This window comes from Taudactylus pleione, unplaced genomic scaffold, assembly GCF_031769625.1.
Source record: "Taudactylus pleione unplaced genomic scaffold, aTauple2 ptg000019l, whole genome shotgun sequence".
Lineage (NCBI taxonomy): Eukaryota > Metazoa > Chordata > Amphibia > Anura > Myobatrachidae > Taudactylus > Taudactylus pleione.
Window position 1 is genome coordinate 413,402 of NW_028284421.1, and position 21,567 is coordinate 434,968.

General features: G+C 45.8%; 1 protein-coding gene across 3 annotated transcripts in view; it reads right to left on the reverse strand.

Annotated features, from left to right (window-relative positions):
- WDR72 (WD repeat domain 72) overlaps positions 1–21,567 on the reverse strand; it is a 363,484-nt gene that overhangs the window by 206,032 nt on the left and 135,885 nt on the right. For all 3 annotated transcript variants that reach the window (XR_015869431.1, XM_088443051.1, XM_088443041.1), the window contains 3 exons: positions 16,996–17,167; positions 10,145–10,221; positions 7,650–7,769 (listed from right to left, as the gene is read on the reverse strand). Coding sequence is in view for 2 of the 3 variants with exons in the window: in XM_088443051.1 (XP_088299177.1) it covers positions 7,650–7,769; positions 10,145–10,221; positions 16,996–17,167 (369 nt within the window). In the remaining variant the exon portion in view is untranslated. The remainder of the gene's footprint in view (positions 1–7,649; positions 7,770–10,144; positions 10,222–16,995; positions 17,168–21,567) is intronic.

Below are 21,567 nucleotides of genomic sequence, written 5' to 3' on the forward strand. Positions count from 1 at the left end.
GCATTAGGCTGTCCCTGTGTGAATTTCTCCCCACAAGTCTTGCAGGAAAAAGATTTTTGGGCTGCCTTAGACCCCTTGGTAGACATTTTGTAGTGTACTGTTCATCCACACACACACACACACACACACACACACACACACACACACACACACACACACACACACAGAAAAAAGACAGTAGTAATTACAATCACACCTAGGACTTGTCTGAAAGGGGCACAGAGGGAGATAAGCAATGAGCCCTACAGCGCTAAGTGAATAGTGCTGTGTACAATAAGTAGCAAGTGCTGATACACTGAGTACTAGCCTAACTCCAAGACATATCCTGCTTTTTAAACGTTAGTAGTGCTTCTAAATGGCCCCCCAGTGTTCTTTAGTTGCTGAGGCTGATGGGAGGCAGGAGCAGAAGAAACACTTAGGCTCTGCCAGGAAACACTGACCTTAGCCCTGCCTATGCTGCCAGTGGCGGGCATGTGCTGTGGAAGCCCGCAACGAGAACTGCAAGCAGCGCGTCTCTGGGCTCCCCAGAGACTGAGGTCTCTGTAGCAGGAGACCTCAGCGCAAACCGCGTGCAGCAGCGGTGAGGTCTCCCCGGCAGCTCCATCGGTGCAGACAGGCAGGGGCAGTGGGCTGCCTGTCTGTCCTCCTGCTGATTGGAGATCTTTTTAATTTTAAATACAGCACTAAGGAGGCCACGTCCAGCTCCCAGGGCATACTTTTTTAGACTGACCTGGGGGGAGTATAGAGGGGGAGGAGCTAGCTACTATTAGTTTTTTTTTAATGTGCCAGCTCTCGGTTAACCCACTCCTATACCCGATTGTACTGAGACTCCAGTGTCCCCTAGTGGATGAAGGAGAAATATAGGGTGCTGTAATAGAAATGAGTCCACCTTGTAAAAAGCCCAATTCAGGTCAGTTAGTCCTTATTTAAATATAGTTCAATAGCTGAACGTCTGTAAACCCTTGTCTCCAAACAATGCCAGATAAAGCACCTAACTCAACCTCCCTTTGGGGATACACTCTTCAGACTCAGAAGCCCACAAGGTATCGCAGTGTTAATAAATTTAATGCAATCTAGTGAGGAGCACTTTCACCTCTCTCGTTTACGTCTTGCAGCTCCTTTGTACATAGTCAGTGTAGGCTATATTCTCCCTGCTGTCCTGAAAGTGTTTTTAAATATTGATGTATTAATTAGGGATGAGCGTGTTCAGTTCTCAGAAAACTAACCCACCCGAATTTCGAGGATCCGGGGCGATCCGAGCAAAGCCAGCACTCCCACACTGCCATTCCATGTACTGAGTACACCGTCAGCAACCCCCACACTGCCAACACAGCCAGCAAACCTGCACTGAAGACACCGCTGACATCCCCGCACTGTCGACACCGCCAGTACCCTTCACTGAGGATACTGCCAGCACCGCAGCACTGCCATTCCATGTACTGAGGACACCTTCAGCAACCCCCGCACTGCCGACACAGCCAGCAAACCTGCACTGAGGACACTGCTGGCACTCTCGCACTGCCAACACCGCCGGTACCCTTCATTGAGGACACTGCCAGCACCACAGCACTGCCATTCCATGTACTGAGGACACCGTCAGCAACCCCCGCACTGCCGACACAGCCAGCAAACCTGCACTGAAGACACCACTGGCACCCCCGCACTGCCGACACCGCCAGTACCCTTCACTGAGGACCCTGCCAGCACCGCAGAACTGCCATCCCATGTACTGAGGACACCGTCAGCAACCCCGCACTGCCGACAATGCTGTCCCAGTGAGTGTACTTTTGGTGTATCCGGACGCTATTTGCGCTCGCTCGTCCAGAAAAAGGGGCTGGCTATTTAAATTGACCGTTCGCTCTTTGCGGTCTGTTGACGCCTCTATGTCTGAACGAGCGAACAAAACATGCGGGTGTTTTTTTGTAAAAAACGCCCCCTGGCCGCTCGCATCATACGTCATCTCCGCTATTTATTAGAATAATCGAGTACATCGAAAGGCGAATGAACTGCTCGCTATTCATGTGGTTGCATTTTCTTACCGCAATCATGCGAGCAGTTCTGGCTAAAAGACACCGAACTGACGTGGCCGATGATGCTACTTTGTGAATTATGCACACCCTTAAAACGCCCGTTTTGACCCTTTGGCACGCCTGCGTTCGGATCTCCACTCCCCGTTTTCAAGCACCTTCCCCTGTTACCACCCACAAACGCCTCATCCTGTCACTCAAATTAGCAGGCATTCGCTATTTTGCGAGCACACGATTTTCGGCCGCACTGACTAGTTCGCGCATGCGTACTAAAACCCATACGCATGCACAGATGTGCGAACATCGCTTGGAGCGAACGAGCGGCCGCTTACGAGCGGCTCTGAATCAGGCCCTGTATTCAACCAACACTGCAGCCGGCCTCCACTGTATTCAACCCACACTGTATCCCGTACTATATCAGACCCGCACTGTATCCAACCCATACCGTATCCCACACTATATTAGACCCGCACTGTAACCCACACTGTATCCGACCTGCACTGTTTCTGACTCACAGGTATGGAAGGTACGGATCACTGTTTTTAATGGTCAGGGAGATTTTGGGTAACTGTTCAAGAAAAAGTCTGATTGATTGGGGCTTTACAAGGGTCAGTCATTGGTGGCCTGGCATCCCCCATGAGGAAAATACAGATTGGGCAGTGAGAATAGGCACGTGCTGGGGGCGACTAATTGTTTTGAGCAAGGATATTCCATGCACGATGTCGATTTTTAGTAAATTTCTGTGTTGCAATGTTACTTTTTACTGAACGTACTTGTGAATTGGTTTGGCCTATGCCTATGTGGTGAACAATATTGTGTGAGGTGGTCAAAATTGACTGGAAATGACTGGAAATAAATGTTACTGAGGTTAATAATACTGTAGGGAGAAAAAAAGGCCCAAATCATTTGAGTTTAGCTGTTTTTATCATTTTATTTTTTTTTAAATCCAGATCCAAATCCAAAACCGAAAAACAAAACACCAAGGAAAAAAATCCAAAAGCAGATTCAGATCCAAAACCAGGGGAGATCCAGATCCAAAACCAAAACCAAAACACAGGGATCAGTGCACATCTCATGTGAGTTTAGCCTGTTTACCCTACTCGCAAATTTACTAAGCGCAAACACGTGCAACCTTGCAGGAATCGAGCAACAAAACTCGCACAAATTTACAAAACACAGCCAAATACACCATCGGCCAAACTCGCAAGTACTTTCCATAGGAAACAATACAATATGCAAATTTACTAAGAATCGAGTTTTGAAACACGCATGGGAAATTACCAAACTCTCACCAAAATAGACTTTTCAAACAGACTACCTCCTGAGGTGTTTGTATGTGTTCACAGGTTTTTCAAGTTGCAAATACTGAGGGCCTGATTCAGAGCCGGACGCTCTGACAGAGCGCTCACTCTGAATCAGGGCCATCCTTCTTGTTTTTCAGAGCGGCCACCTGGCCGCTCGCATAGCTGTGGGTGACCACCCACAGCTATAGCGAGCAGCCAGGAAGATGGTCGCGATGGTCAAGACCATTGCGACCATCGGGCTTGCGACGAGACCCTTGTGGTAGGGTCTCGTTACCACAAGCCCCAGCGTGCTTTCGGCTCTAACAGAGCCGAAACACTCCGAATGACATCACTTGTGAAGTCAGTGCGGCCGGCCCCAGACGGTAGGCATTCCCAACGCCTCCATCTGGGCAGCCACGCCCCCGGACCGCCCACCATAGGGGGCGTGCTGTCACTCAACATCGACAGCACGCCCCCTTTGGTACGAGACCTGGAGCGACGGATTGACCGTCGCTATCCGGGTCTCGGGCATGCGCACGACGGAGCCAGCTCCGTCGTGCGCATGCGCACTGGGCCACCATCGACCCGCTTGCGAGCGCATAGAGCTCGCGAGCGGGTCTGAATCAGGCTCGGAGAGCACAATGATGATGCCTATAAAAGGGGCTAAATCAGCTGCATTGATTTGTGTGAAGCAAAAATGACAAAATTTACTACCAGTGCTGTACTGGTATACATTGCATGTGGCTAGGATTTCAGAGGCTCTACCACCAGGTTGGAAGGACTCAGGAGCAACAAGCTGAGCAGCTTCATGAGGTAATGCAGGTACCACAAAGGCTGCGCAGGCCACGTTTTTTTAGGAGGCATCTGAACCTGAACGCACTGGCCAATTGCAAGGTCATACAGATGTTCCGGCTGAACCGTAACAACATATTCCATCTGTATGACCAAGTCAAACTGGACCTAGACCCTGACACAGAACGTTCCCTCTCTGTTTCAGGTCTGCATAAGCTTCTGGCTTTGTTGTACTTTCTGGCTACTGGTAATTTTCAGTCTGCGAACCTGTAGATTTTTCTGGTCAACATTCTCATGGTACCTAACTCAGGTAATGGGGGCATGTCGGCCACTAATGGATACCTGGATCTGCTTTCCTAGCTAGGAGTTATAGGACCTAATTCAGACCCGCTCTCCAGGCTGCGTTTGTACGTAGCCTGCCGATGTTCGCAATGCGCGCATGCGTATAACACGCAGCGTGCGTGCGCAAACTAGTCCATGCGATCTGGAAGTGTGTGCTTGCAGTGCATAGCCACCTCGCTAGAATGAGGGACAGGACGAGCCATGTATGGGTGGTAACTGGGGATGGCCGATGGAAACGGGGGTGTGGTGGTGCGAACGTAAGCGTGTCTGAGCGTCTTAACGCCGTTTTAGAGGCGTGCATAATTAAGATGCAGCGTCACAATACACGTCACATGGCTGAATAACACACTGAAGCACTAGCAGTACTTGCGGTAGGGTATGGTCAGCCACAAGTGCTGCGTATGGATCCGATGTTACCGATTGTTGCATACACTTCCTGGAGATGACGTGTAACACTAAGCAAGACTGTCTTGTGACTGGCTGGTGGGCATCAACATACACACTGTGATCGCACGCCAAGACATAGTGGGATTGTGGCGTGCGATCGTGGGATTTGCATACTTTGGCTGCGTGCGAATGCTTGTAGCGAGCGGGTCTGAATCACGCCCACAGTGCCATGCAGTCAGGGTAGCTTTTTATAGCATTTCGGGCATGCCTAATGTCCTGGGTGATATTGACTGCAAACCGCCACCCAGATGGCATGTTTGCAGCGGGTCAATGTGCTGGCAGCCTTTCGTCAAAACAGCATATAATGGGATTTCATGACCTCCTGCACAAGGGTCATGTTCTCCTCCACAGAGAATTTCACATTGCCCGCCATTTTGGTCTTGCCCCTCTGCCTGGGCACCTCATTACTGCTACCTCTGCCACACACCTCATGTCAGGGAAAGCGGGGTGCAGTGACTTAATCCGTCAGCAGCACCACTACTCCTACCTACCAACTAGCGACCCTAACCTGTGGGCCAACTACATTGGGGAATCGGGTAGAGATCTTACAAGCACAATCCGAATTACACTGTAGCACACATCCTCCACCGGCTGTATCCTCGCACAGCTAGACACACCAGTCAGCAGGACAATGCTGAATACTTCTGAGCACACCAGCTACAGTACCGTGGACTGTGGACATTACACCGCCGGGCATCTGTCGGTAAGTACTTATCAACTCTAATGCTATTATCTACCTTCTCCCTTATTGGTTTGTTTGTTATTTTACTGATTTAAATTGCTGTATCGATACATACTGTATCACTGAAAATGTGTCCCAGATTTTTATCCGAGCGGACCCCGATAATTAACATTCCAAATCCGAAAATCAGCTGCCCCCCCAAATATTTTTACTGCTCCTTTCAGAGCAGTGAAACTTAGCAATGCCGAGTCTGACTGCTAATGCGTCTGCGTGACTAGAGTTCACACAGGCGCACTAAAGCCTCGGCATCTGGCGGAAGGAGCCAGGCAGGGGCAGAGGGATCCAAAAGGATTCCTCTTTGTAACCCGGGACTCCTTCCCATAGGAGCCAGAGCAAATGCCATCTAGAAACTGTGAGGGATGCTCTGTGTAGATACAGAAAAGCACAAACACCTCTTTCGTTTTGTGCTTATACTGTAATGATTGCATATTGCATATAAACATCCAGCATTTGGGGTAACTGATTCTCCTCTCTATGGGACGCAACATCCAATAATGCAATAAAATAAAGGAAAAATAAAAGATCTTGCGTAATACCCTCTGGTTGGCGCACAGTATTTGCACCTGGACAATGTTATTATGCAATGGGGACAAAGACCTTTTTTTCCAATGCAGGGAAAATACTGGTTGTTTCTGATGAAGGGCACAAATATAGGCCAAGCTAGTAAACTCCCCGCCCAACTCTAAATTTACAAATGTAAATCTTCCCTCATACACACTCCCTGCAAATGGACATGGTGTTGTTATGTGGCAAAATTGCACCTTCTTTGATTTACTTCTAACGGTAATTATGCCCAGTATGTACTCCTACAAGTGCTAATTCCCATTCGCGTGATCAGCTTATGTTTTTCTATGGAGGGCTACACACCTCAGATCTACAGCAAAAGACCACAACCTTTGGGATGGTATCTCAAGTGGGGCACAGAATTTGTATTTGGGGGTCCCATGGTTGTCAAATATGCTTTGTGTTCTATTCTTAAAAGCTTCTTCTAGGATTGCAGTAACACTTCAGATCCAAGCAAGAAACAAAGGGCCTGATTCAGAGCCGCTCGCTATTTGCGGTCGTTCGTTTTCTAAAAAGGGGTGGCTATTCAAATGAACCGTTCGCATTTTGCGGTCTGTTCACGCCTCTAAGTCTGAACGAGCGAGCAAAACTTGCGTTTGTAATTTAGAAAAATACGCCCCCTGGCCGCTCGCACCATACGTCATGTCCACTATTTAATAGATTAATCGAGTACATCGTACAGCGTATGAACTGCTCGCTATTCTTGAGGTTGGTTTTTTCAACCGCTATTTTGCGAGCAGTTCTGAGTTAAAAAAAAACAAGTGACGTGGTCAATGACGCTGCTGGATTAATTATGCACTCCCTTAAAACGCCCGTTTTGACCTTTAAGCACGCCTGCGTTCTGAATTTCACTCCCCGTTTTCAAACACCTTCCCCTGTTTCCACCCACATACTCCTCCTTCTGTCACTCAAAGTAGCAGGCATTCGCTATATAGCGAACAAACAATTTTCGGCCGCACTGACTGGTTCGCGCATGCGTATTAAAATCCGTACGCATGCGCAGATGTGCGAACATCGGTCAGAACGAACGAGCGGCCGCTTACGAGCGGCTCTGAATGAGGGCCAAAGTACTTTGTGCACCATGCGTACAGAGAGTAGTTCTTTATGTGATACTGTATTTTTGTATAGTATTTTTCCAAGTTTACAGTGTTCAGACAAACAATACGGCATTCAGAGACCTGTTATATGACCGTGTACTGGAATAATGAGAAACTGATTTTGTTGAGAGCAGCTACTGTGCTAACCTTCGAAACAGCGAGAATAAAAGATTTCTCATCTCAGCCATGTAATTTCATCTTTACAGAAGATCTGAAGTGACACTTTACCAGTTTAACATCTCCATATAGTGAGAAAAATATGGATATCAATCTAACATCAACAAAAGCAGTTATTTTAGAGGGTGTTCTTGTTGTTAGAGAGAGAAGACATGCAGTGTAATAAGCAGATCATCACCTTCCAGGAACTGGAGCAAATCACCAGCAGCAGCCGCTCGGTGTAGGCGCAGAATCGCACAGCGCAGTGCCTCGCCGCCTCCAGATACTTTGATTCTCTTTCACAAACATTTTGCTTATCCTGTGAGCAAGAACAGGCAGATGAAACTACATAAAAACTAATACATGTCCAGAATGAATTTGAAACTTTCTTTCTTAATGTATCTGTAAACATTATAAGAAAAACATTATTAATTACATTATATAGGGGATGCCTTTGAATAATTACTATATACAATTAAACAACTCATTGAGCAATTCTAAAGAGTCTATTCATAAAGGAAACCACATTTTAGTTTAAAACATAATGTTTCTATGAGTTAGCCCAATAATATACAGGAGCATCAACTACAGTAAGTCTTCTACCCCTACTCTATGTGATGTTACAGTATGTGAGCTTCCAGCTCTCTGGCTAAACTCTCTGATCTGTGGACACCATAAAAGTCTGAGGGACATAAGAGGCATTTGGTATATTATATACTATAAACAACATTTTTGTATTGTCATTTTGGATTCCAAAAGGGATCCTGGTGGGTTCCAAAATACAGCAAATGGCCATGGTTTGTGATAAAAAAGGTTTGGAATAGTTTAGAGCTTGTCCAGGGTAAGCTTGTAAATATGCCACTTACAATGCAATTTACAATGCAGCTCTTTGAGTCCAGACTTCGCCCACTAGGCATTCTGAACATAACACAGGCAAGTGCTGAAAGAGAATCCAGCCTGCAGTCAAACTTTCTTTTTAAAACAAACAAAAAGCAGTGCTATACTGAAAATTATGAGAATTTAATAAAGAATAAATAAAACATATAAAACCCAGTACTGAGTGTGATTGCATAAAAAGGAATTCCTGAGTGGATGTAAAAATAAAAATACATAAATGTTCAATATAAAGGCATTTAGGTAAGAACCCTGTAGGCACTTATAGTATAAAAATGGAAGCAACGAATAAGCACCCAGCGACACAGTTTTTAAAGGTAGCACATAGACCACTAACAAATGCTGTTTGATTTACCAGATCCAAACACTGTTTCCACAGAAAAAGCTGCTTCCAGACAGTGAAACGCATTGGTGGTGATGGTTTGATCCCAGTTATTGGCACCTGTCACTTTGGAGGCCAGCACCCTAATATTCTGTGGAAACAGTGTTTGGATCTGGGACTTTGTGCATTGCTTCCAGTTACTGGCTATTAGGAGTCTCCATTTGCATGCACTGGAACATTATTTGCTGTGAGATCATTGTTAAATAAGGACTCCTTCCAGTTTGCATCAGAAACCAGTAAATCAAACAGCATTTGTTACCGGACTATGTGCTACCTTTAAAAATTGTTTCGCTGGGTGCTTATTCGTTGCTTCCATTTCTAGAATATAAGGGGTAAATTTACTAAAGTGAGAGTTTTTAGAAGTGAGTTTTAAAAGTGATGTTGCCCATAGCAACCAATCAGATTCTACTTAACATTTAACTAGCACCTTCTAGAAGATAATAGCTAGAATTTGATTGGTTGCTATGGGCAACATCACTTTTAAAACTCACTTTTAAAAACTCTCACTTTAGTAAATTTACCCCTATGTGCCTACAGGGTTCTTACCTAAATGCCTTTATATTGAACATTTATGTATTTTTATTTTTACATCCACTCAGGAATTCCTTTTTATGTAATCACACTCAGTAGCGAGTTTTATATGTTTTATTTATTCTTTATTAAATTGTCATAATTTTCAGTATAGCACTGCATTTTGTTTGTTTGGAACAGCGATCCATGACAGCGCCCTTTGCTATATACCATTTATAGTTCTTTCAAACTTTCTTTTTACCCTTTTTAGGACTCATCGGTGCATGATAGGGTTTTCTGCTCAGCATGTAAACCATTGTAGAGTTCGCCCCACCAATGCAAAAAAAAAAAGATTAGAGGGAAGTTTAGGCTATTCCTCTGTTGGACAACAGATTTCTGGGAAATTCCATTTACATGTCAAACTTTTCAATATCTTTCAACTGTATTAATGCTGATTGCAATTGTGATTTATTATAAAATACATTTAACTATGCAGGACCCAAAAGGAATAATTAGAAAGCATTACCAATAACTGGGAAAGTGTTATATAGAAACACTAGGTTTATACTTCTAGAAATACCAGAGTTGTGTCTGGACATAAAGTTATTTTATATTTTTATATCATGGCGATATTAATAATGAAATGCATTTTTAGGAAGAATACAGTATGGGTACTGCTGCAAAACTCTATCAAAGTAAATACTGGAGACATTCACGAATGCAGGTGACAAAAACAGTAATGGTGTTGCCCACGGCAACCAGTCATATTCTAAACATAATTCTTATAGTACAGTTTAGAAGATGAAAGATACAATCTGATGGTTTGCCATGGGTAATACTAACTGTTTTTCCTCTGTATCAATATTTCATAACTGTCCCCAAATAACTCTTTATTTATTCCAGCTGACCTGTATGCTGTTGATAGAGGATGACAGGTCCCATACTTTTAGTTCTCCTGCAGCAGATATTGCTACCAGTGAATCCTCTGCAAAAATAAATAAAGGAATCAATAATTGTGCAAATCAGTCTTTATTTACACTTGCTGGGTCTTTACATTCATTTACTGCATGATTTACATGTTATTAAAAGATGTATTTTGCCATTTACTTTATAATACAATATAAATACAAAACCACTCACTTTTCAAGTTTGTAGCCTATTTTTTGGTAACAAGCACACAGAGCATTGGACAATGGGCCTCATTCAGAGCCGCTCGTAAGCGGCCGCTCGTTCGTTCCGAGCGAGTTGCACAACTGCGCATGCGTACGGATCGTAATACGCATGCGCGAACCAGTCAGTGCGGCCGAAAATCGTTTGTTCGCTAAATAGCGAATGCCTGCTATTTTGAGTGACAGGAGGAGGCGTATGTGGGTGGTAACGGGGGAAGGTGCTTGAAAATGGGGAGTGGAGATCCGAACGCAGGCGTGCTTAAAGGTCAAAACGGGCGTTTTAAGGGTGTGCATAATTAATACAGCAGCGTCATTGACCACGTCACTGGGTTATTTTATAGTCAGAACTGCTCGCAAGATTGCGGTAGGAAAAACCAACCACAAGAATAGCGAGCAGTTCATACGCTGGTCGATGTACTCGATTAATCTAATAAATAGCGGACATGACGTAGGATGCGAGCGGCCAGGGGGCGTAGTTTTCCAAAAAACGACCGCATGTTTTGTTCAGACCTAGAGGCGTGAACAGACAACAAAGAGCGAACGGTAAATTTGAATAGCCACCCCTTTTTTCCTGAACGAGCGAGCGCAAATAGCATCCGGCTCTGAATCAGACCCAATGTTATCTACATAACAGGTTCAATAATAGTCCTCTCAGTTTTGTAATACATATTATATTGTAAAGATCAACGGCCTGATTCTGAGTTGGATGGATCTATGCATGGACAATCACGAAAGGCGAAAGGTATTTTATACTGGGACACGAATGGTAAGTTATACTGGGACACCAATGGTAATTATTGTACTATACATACGCGCAGATGCAAATTGATGCATTTTTGCTTATTTCCGTCCTATTCTGAGTGGGAAGGAGTTTGACCGGATGTCCACGTAATTGAACATTTCGGGGCAGTGTCAAGGCAATCACATAAACCCACCCTGACTTGTGGGAGTGTTATGGGAGTATCGTGGCTGTGTATGTAAAGCTCTGTGCGATTCTGAGCCGCTCGTATGAGGGAAGGGAAGCCTGTCTCTGATGGATCTCCTGCACCTAGCATGAGGCTGGTGCCAGTGCCAAGATGGTTGTGGTCGGTTAGGTAAAGTCAATAAGAGGCACGGCTTTATGCTTGTAGGCATGCAAACAACTGCATTAGCCCTACGGATTCTGGCATTAGCATATGGTAGCAAATTTGGCTTCTGCGGCCACAATTACAGCCACATTGTGTGCAACTCAGAATCAGACTCTAATTTTTCTACAGTGGAAGATGTTGTATGTGATAAATGGCCCTATATACTAAGATACAAGATATATGACTGAGGGATTTGTTCCACATTTAGCAATGAAAAAATGGCCTAGATCAGAGGTTTTTTCAAACGCGGTCCTCAAGGCTCCCCAACAGTCCTGGTTTTAGAGGTATCCATGGTTGAGCACAGGTGATTAAATCAAATTGACTGAGGTACTAATTAAGTCACCTGTGGTCAAGCATGGCTATCCTTTAAACCTGGACTGTTAGGGTGCCTTGAGGACTGCGGACCCTGATTCAGAGCCGGACGCTCTGACAGAGCGCTCGCTCTGAATCAGGGCATCTTTTTTTTTTTTAATGGAGTGGCCTCCTGGCCGCTCGCATTGCTGTGGGTTGCCAACCACAGCTAATGCGAGCGGCCAGGATGATGGTCGCGATAGTCAAGACCATCACGACCATCGGGCTTGCGACGAGACCCTTGTGGTAGGGTCTCGTGGCCGCAAGCCCCAGAGAGCTTTCGGCTCAAACAGAACCGAAAGCTCTCCCACTGCCATCACTTGTGATGTCAGTGGGGCCGCCCCCAAACAGTAGGCGTTCTCATGGGAACGCCTCCGTCTGGGCAGCCACCCCCCCCAGACCGCCCACCAAAGGGGGCGTGCTGTCACTCAACATCGACAGCACGCCCCCTTTGGTGCGAGACCCGGAGCGATGGATTGCCCGTCGCTATCCGGGTCTCGCGCATGCAGACGACGAAGCTGGCTCCGTCGTGTGCATGCGCTCTGGGCCACCATCGACCCGGTTGCGAGCGCTCAGCGCTTGCGACCGGGTCTGAATCAGGCCCAGGGTTTGTTAACCTCTGGCCTCGATTATAAGTTGAGGTAATTGAGGGGGTGAGTTTTGTAGAAAACGTTTTTTGGAATGTTTTTGGATCACAGAAACCGCTGGATTTATTACAGTTAAAATATTGGATAATCACAATTTGGATAATCACGGAAATTGCCATCCCTGACTTGTTACATGTAAAACATACAGACTGCTGGATATATTAATCTGCTTTTTCACGAACCCACCTGAAGAAATCCCAAAAAAGAGGTGGCAGTGGCACCCACAGGCAGCTTGAGCCCCAGTCAGCTGCAGGGCAGCAGCAAGGGGTGACACTGGTGGGATGCAGGGCACAGGAGTGAGAATCAGGGAATTATGGTGAGATGCAGGGGGCTGTGGTATGAAGCAGTGGCAGGAGTGAGAAGCAGGGGTTGTGTTGAAATGCAGGGGCCTGTGGTGTGATGCAGGGTGCTGTGGTAAGAAACAGTAGTGAAAAGCAGGGGCCTGTGGTGTGATGCAGGGTGCTGTGGAGAAATGCAGGGGGCAGTAGTGAGAAGTAGGAGGCTGTAGTGAGATGCAGGGGACAGAAGTAAGAAGCAGGGGGCAGGAGTGAGTTGCAGTGGACTGTGGTGACAAGGCATATGTTATTATGAGATGCAGGGGGCTGGCGAGATAAAATTGCTCCCGTCTGAAATATAATATATGTATAATAATAAAGCACATGATGGTGATCCTGTCGAATGCAAGAAGAAAGTCAACATTTAAAATGTCTACATGTACTGATAAGGGCCCTGATTCAGAGCTGGACGCTCTGACCAGAGCGCTCGCTCTGAATCAGGGCCCACCTCCATTAATATGGAGCGTCCTCCTGGACGCTCGTATAGCTGTGGGTCACCACCCACAGCATATACGAGCGTGCAGGATGATGGTCGCGATGGTCTTGACCATCGCGACCATCGAAACTGCGAGCAAAAGCCTGCGGTTGAGTTTTTCAACCGCAAGGCCAGGAGTGATTTTGGCTCTATCAGAGCCAAAATCACTCCCACTGACATCACTAGTGATGTCAGTGGGGCTGGCTTGAGACGGTAGGCATTCCCTTGGGAACACCTCCGTCTGGCAGGCACGCCCCCGGCACGCCCACCAAAGGGGGCGTGCTGTCAGTCAACATCGACAGCACGCCCCCTTTGATGAGACACTGAGAGCGAAGGAAAGTCCTTCGCTAGTCGCGTCTCGCGCATGCGCACGACAGAGCTCCCTCCGTCGTGCGTATGCGCATTGCGGACCATCGACCCACTTGCGAGCGGACAGCCAAGGTGCGTACACACTAGACGATATGCTCCTTGAGCGATATCGTCTAGTGTGTCCCCGGCAGGGTGTGCTCAATGTCGTTCATGACATTAAGCACACCCGCTGAACGATATCATTAACGATATCATTCAGCACCGGGCTCTCTTCCCCCATTCCCCAACATGCAGCAACCTGACGACATCGTCAGGTTGGCCTGCATGTTAACCCGATGAACGATGATGACGAACGACCCGCGGGAACGCGCGTCGTCGTTATCGTTCATCGTCTTTGTGATCAAAATGGACGATAAAGTAGACGACTGAACTATAACGATATCGTTATCGTTCAGTCGTCCACTTTAATCGCCCAGTGTGTACCACCAATAGTCAAAATTCAACAGGTCGGCATTCACAATGTTGACAATAACACAATGTCAATATTGTCAGAATGTCAACATCCAATTTCAGGATTTGGGTTAGGAATTCACAATGTCGACATTATGTCAGTATCGACATTGTGAAAGTCGACCTTTGACCTCACTGGATCCAGTCTACATATAACACATTAATGCAACCCAAGCAGTGCCAGTTACACGTGTCAGCATGCCTGAGGAGCAAAAGAGTGGGATGTGAAATTGTAGCCTGCCAAATGCAGACAAACTGGACAAAGGTGAGGAAAAACATGCAGACGTGAGAGAGTGTGGCCACAGAGGGGGTTAGCACCTCATTAAGCAGAGCCAATGGAAAACATAGAGCAGTGCAGTTGAGTCCACTCAGTCTGCTGGACAGAGTGGAAGTCAAAATGAGAGAACATTGGAGAGAATACAGAGAACAAATGCAAGAGACCCAGAACACGCTGCCAGAGATCCATAGGACATCCAGTCCAGTGGGGGTCTAGAATAATTTCAATTGTTGCAGACTATCCTGTTAATACTATATATCATCGTAGATAGGTGAACCATCCGGGCCTTTGACATGTTTCAAGAGCCCATCTGTTTCCAGAACTGGTCAGTGTCCACGTCAAGTATGAATAACCCGCTACATACTTCACCTCACTATACACAGGGCTAACCACAAGTACTTTGGCCTGATCTTCAGCTAGATGTAGGGCATTGAATTGCCCAACACTGCTTATAATGTAATCTCAGTACAGGAAAGGAACAGTACTTTACAAAGCACAAAGCAGGTGCTCCAGCACACAAATGCAGCTTCAAACCAGCCAAGGGACTCCTAGATTGCTATTGGAGTTTGCTGAGCAAGACGGCTGTACTTCTGGAGCAGCAGAATGGGAGGAGTGGTTGGAGACAAGGTGTTCTATTGGGGTACTGTCTCGGCACACTGGTGCACCACATTTTGTGCACCAGATGAGAAAGATTTTCATTTGCAGAATAAGATTATTGTAATGAGATAACAAAGTAGGAAAGTGCATTTTTTTCCAGGCATTACTCTCCACAAAAACATATGATTTCTAATGGAGATCAGGCCTCATTCCATAATATTACTGTTTGGTGTCTCCATGTTATACTTTGGCGTAGAAGCTAATTTTGACAAATATAATAGATAACTTTAAAGACATAGCATTTAACTCTATCATTACTAATATTACTACTATTACATTACTAATATAAGCCATAAATGAAAGCTAAACGAAGCAATATTTTTAGGGGAGCGGGGAATAAGAAAAGCTCTATTCAAAAAAAGGGATTGTACTAAAATGATAAAAGTTTGGGCTTTTATGTGATGCTTACACTCTAGCACTGTATACACCGCTCACTCCACTCTGCACACTGCAGTACTTGTCTACTTTACAGAAACTGCTGTACTTAGTATAGCAGTGAGAGCACTCTAACATGCCCTGGGCACCAGTGACTGTTGATGTCACTGGATGGGTGCTTCAGAAACTGCAGGAGGGCCCACTGGACACCATGCACCCATATATTGTTATACCTAACAGTCCGTAGTCTCCAGAGTGCAGTATAAGGCTAGGCCCCATTTTCCAGGAGACCAGCGCATGCGCAGTAGATTCTGGCCGGGTACACTAAGGTTGTCGGTGACCCTTCCGCCAGTCACCGCAACCTTACTAATCGCATATGTATTATATATGCAATTAGTATCGCAAAGGACAGCTCTTGCGATAAGAACTGCCCTTTGCGAAGTAGCCGACGCCGGGTCTCCGTGGAACCCTGCCCCCTCTGAGCCCCGGGAGCTTCCTGCTGGTGACCTGTGCTGGAGGCCCCGGGCTCCTCCTTCCTGCACCCGGAAGAAGATTAGGAGGAGGAGGAGGCGGAGGACCCAGCGGGAGCATGGGATCGGCAACCATGGAGAGCAGGTAAGTGGGGTCCAATGCTGGGCGTCTGCGGGGCGGCGAGGCAGGGGGGAAGCGTCGGGTGCGGGGTACGGTAAGAAGCCCATAGCCTTCTATAGGGGAACGCCAGGTTTTTCTAGCATTACCCTCTGTACCGATAAAAGGGCGGCCGGGGCTTAGTACAAATTGAAATGCGGTAACAACCCAGAAAACGGGGTTTTTACAAAATTTTTCCTTTAGTACATCCCCGGCCTCTGGCATCAAGCCAGAATCTACTGTACCGCCAGAGAGGAGGGGGTCCACGCTGAGTCTGCCCATGGTCCCTCTCCTTTCTTAAAACACCCCTGTACCTGATATTTCACAAATACCATTTAAGGAGCCATTTAATAATATTATAGTAATATTAATAATATGCAAGTAAGTAAACTTGGATACCCAGCCTAATACACAGATGGTGATTGTGAATTTCTTGTAGAAGCGGAGCATTGTTTTGCTACTGTAATATATTCAATATTCTATGTATTATATTTGCATTATAGATAAAGTGATGACTAGTGCTAACTTTATTCTATCCTATTTATTCTGTCTAATTATTGTTTATAACAGCTGACTAACCTCAAACACAGTAGAATAATCAGAATAATTGCAATTTATTTCTGCTTTTTGCTCTCCTGTATAGCAGATGTTTAGACATTTAATTAAATAAGCTGTCCTATGTATTAGGATTTATATTGCACATATCAACAATGAATGACTACACCTTGCTTGTAAAAAAATGTTGCAACTAAAACTCACATATCCATTACATATAGTAGAATAACTTTCTAATAAGTTATACTGGCTTACACCCTGACACTGTCATGGTACCTGTACCCTGAGACAGACTTAGGTCAAATGTTAATTATTCTTATAGATGTATCTCTGTCACTGCAGTACCTTGGATCCTGGTAGAGTGAACAATACACATGCAACTAATCCAATCTGAAGACTGTGACTTGAAAGTATGAAGGACTTGCAAGGTCTTTGCATCGACAATGAGGACATCTTGATAGTAACCACAGCAAAGCAGCCAGCCTTCCCCTGTCATTCGGAATGAGCAATGGTAGTACTGTGAGCCAACGATAGCAAAATAAAAATAAATACAGTTATTGGATACAGCACCATACTGTTAAGGAAATGTGCCAACAGTATCAGCTAAACTAAACCCACCGAAGCTATGCTTATATTGCAACATATGTGAAGTAATTTCTGTTTTTAAGATTAAAATTCAGATATACTCATATTAAATGAGTCTAAAGTAAAAGTACAGAACAGGTCGGATTTATCTAGTGTGCACACAGGAACAGTACCTTTTTCTGAGCAATAGCACCTAGCAATAATTCCGTATATAAATGGCATTATAGCTTCTGTCAGCTGTGTTGTAATTAAAGCTGTGGCCGGCATAGTGCAATAAGGCATACTTGTATTTGGAGTGCCATAAAAGTGGCCACTACAAGTGTTGGCCCCCTTAAAAGAATCAAAAAATATAATTGTGCCCCCTTGGTGTAATTTATATTAAGGGGGCACATATGAGCAATATTAATATTATTAAGGGAGCATAGTTTGATTTTAATGACACTGAAGAGGCACAAGTATAGCCACTATATTGACATTTTATAAAGCACCAAATTTATCATACCCCAACATTTGGGATCCTGCACGCGCCATAGATGTGTGTGTCTGAAAGGGGGTGTGGCCTTGTGGGAAGGTTGTGTGGCATTGGGAGTATGGCCTCATGTCACGCTCTTGCTTTCATCACTCTGGCGGTGTGCCCAGCACTCCTGGAGATGCTCGGCAAACCCAAGCTCTCCCCTCACTGTAAACAGATGCTGTGCTCATCTATTACCTGCTGCTCTGGGATAGTGCCTGAAAAGCGGGACAGCTGGGAGGTATGAATTTATTAAGGGCAGTTTGTAAACCACTGCAAAACTACCCCAAAAAATTAGTTGCCACTGGCAGGTTTATTTGTCTAAAGACACAGATCCCTTGTGATTTGTTCACATGCCCAGTAATGACTGAAAAACACATTAAGAATAGAACAAATGGTTTCTTATGGGATCGTCCTCAACAAAAAGAAGTTAACATTTTATAATAAGGCATAACCTTTTTCTTATCCGTTAATGCAACCAACACAATAGATTTTATTGGCAAAAGTGCAACACATAATAAGCCCATTAAAATGCATAAAACAGATCAGTTAAGCATGTTTAGTCATCTATTATTTCAACAAATTCAAAATATAATAGCAGTTCTATTAGTAATTAAAATCTGAATAATGTGTTGCAGAGCTAATTCACATATAAGAAAAAAAGGGATTGGTTACTGTTCAGTCATAGGGGTCTATTTACTAAGCAGTGTTAGGAGACAGAGTGAAAAGTGATAAGGTGCCAGCCAATCAGCTCCTAACTCCCATCTCAAAGGCTGTGTTTGAAAAATGACAGTTGGGAGATGATTTACTGGCACCTTATCACTTTTCACTCTGTCTCCTAACACTGCTTAGTAAATAGACCCCATAGAGTTGTACATCAGCAATGCTGCAGCTCACAGTTGTTGTAGCACGTCATCATTATGGTGGAGATGCATCAAGGTAAATGTAAGGTAAAATTGTGGTAAATCCTCTAATTACCGCATCAGTACGGCAGGGCTGTAACTGGGGGTGTGCGAGCGGTGTGGCCGCATAGAGCGCAGAGCTCTGTTGGCAGCACCGCTGCTCACCCATGGCCCCTGGCTAACAGGATGCCTGGAAAGGCACCCCACAACCAGAATATCTGCAACAGTGCCGCCTAGAGTGTCCTTAGGACACTTCAGACATGCACACTGCTGCTCTTACAGCCCCCCAGGGCATCCTGAGTCAGTGACGGTTCTAGGGGTGGGCTAACAGGGCCATCGCCCGGGCGCCCCTAGAGGGCGCCGTTGAGTGCCCAGGAAAAAAAAAAGGTCCCCAGAAAAGAAAAAAAAATGGGACGGTCCCCGCATGCCCCCCCCCCCCCCCCCCTGGGCCAGCCGCCGTAAATTTTTAAAGCAGTCCGACACTGTCTGTAGCTGCTTGCTGTGGCTGGGTGGTCATCAGATGTTGACTGACCCGGCGGCTGCATCCTGCGGGCGGCGGCAGGCAAGTAGCATGCAGCAGCAGGTGGGTAGTGATGTCACGTGGAGGGAGCTTAGTAATGCCGCTTCAAGTCTCAGCCCCTCCTCCGCGCCGGCACACGTGACATCACATAGGGGGTTCCGATCTGCTCCTCTGCAGTAATTATCCTGACACAGGCGCCGGGCTGTCTGAAGAGGCACTAGGTCCCAGCTTCCCAGCAGCACAGCTTCTCTGCACTCCACAATGAAGACCCTGCCGACGGGGAAAGAAGACTGCCTATGGTAAGTTTACTACGGGGTGCCTCAGTAGATCGGGGGAGGGGGGTTAAACACAACTGGGGACACTACTGTAGGGGGCTTTACCAATGGGGGCACTACTACAGGAGGGATTACTACTATTGGGGGTCATTACTATTGGGGGGCACTACTACTGGGGGACATTACCAATGGGGGCACTACTATAGGGGGCACTACTAATGGGGACATTACTACTGTGGGCACTACTATAGGGGGCATTACCACTGCACGCACTACTATAGGGGGCACTGCATGGGGGGCACCACTACCTGGGCCATTGTGTAAGGGGCATCACTGCTGTGGGCATTGTATAAGGGGCACTACTACTGTGGGCATTGTATTAGGGGCACTATTACTGTGGGCACTGTATAAGGGGCACTAATACTGTGGGCATTGTATTAAGGGCACTATTACTGTGGGCATTGTATTAGGGGAACTACTACTGTGGGCCTTGTTTATAAGGGGCACTAATTTGGGCATTGTGTAAAAGGGGCACCACTGTTTGTCATAACATGAATAAGGGACTAATGTGTGGCGTAACTTGAATTGGGGATACTGTATTATAAAGGGAATTACTGTGTGTGGCACAATGTATTATACAGGGCATTACTTCGTGTGGCATAATGTATTATACAGGGCATTACTGCGTGTGGCGTAATGTGTTATACAGGTTCTTACTGCGTATGGCGTAATGTGCTATAAAGGCCATTACTGCATGTGGCATAATGTGTTATAAAGGGTATTACTGCGTGTGTCATAATGTGTTATAAAGGCCATTACCGCGTGTGGCATAATGTGTTATAAAGACCATTACCGCATGTGGCATAATGTGTTATAAAGGCCATTACTGTGTGTGGCATAATGTGTTATAAAGACCATTACTGCGTGTGGCATAATGTGTTATAAAGGCCATTACTGCGTGTGGCATAATGTGTTATAAAAGGCATTACTGCGTGTGGCATAATGTGTTATACAGGGCATTACTGCGTATGGCATAATGTGTTATACAGGTCATTACTGCATGTGGCATAATGTGTTATAAAGGGCATTACTGCATGTGGCATAATGTGTTATAAAGGGCATTACTGAGTGTGGCATAATGTGTTATTAAGGGTATTACTGCGCGCGTTATAAAGGTCATTACTGCGTGTGGCATAATGTGTTATAAAGGGCATTACTGTGTAAGGCACGCCCCACAGTGTGATGAATTGGGGATGTTCCGCAAGGACATGCCACCCTTTCCGGAAGCGCGTGCGCTTTCAGCGAGCGCAGAAAAACGCCATCTAGAAAAAGTTTTTTTTGTTTGTTTTTTTTTGGGGGGGGGGCGCAAATTTGAACTTTCGCCCTGAACTCCACCATGTCTATATCCGGCCCTGTCCTGAGTATAGGCATTGCTGTAATTCCCAGCTATTGTGGCCCCGCCATATGACATCCAGAGGGGGCATGGCCTGTTCTAGGTTCCCTAGTTACGGTGCTGATTATAGGATCCCTATATGTAGCAGCAGATATCTCTGATATTTTGTCTAAACAGCTTATTTTACACCACCACATCACATGTCTTGGTCAGCCCTGTAGAGCACCATTACCAGACTCTACTATAAACTATGGATCATGTGAATAACATAAACATATTCTACCAACAATTTGAGTGATCTTTGGCATATATTTGGGCAGATATGACTGAGGTCATGAGTTCAAATCCTGAATAAAGACTATATGTGTGAAGTTTATTGTTCTCCTCATGCTTGCTTGGGTTTCCTCTGGGTGCTCTGGTTTCTTCTCACACTCCAAAAACATTTAACCGACTTCTAATAAAAAAAATGAACACTAGTGCATACCTCCCAACTGTTCCGCATTCAGCGGGACAGTCCCGTTTTTCTGGGACTGTCCCGCAGTGTCCCGCGGTGGGGGGGAAGTTGGGGAGAGCACACCCGCTGCTCTGCATAGCAGAGCAGCGGGTGTGCAGAAGGTGAACAGATGCCATGCGCATCGCACGGTATCTGTTCACTAGCGCAGGGAGAGCCTGGGGGGCTGCCCAGCATCTCGAAGAGTGCTGGGCACGCCCCCTATAGTGACGAAAACGGG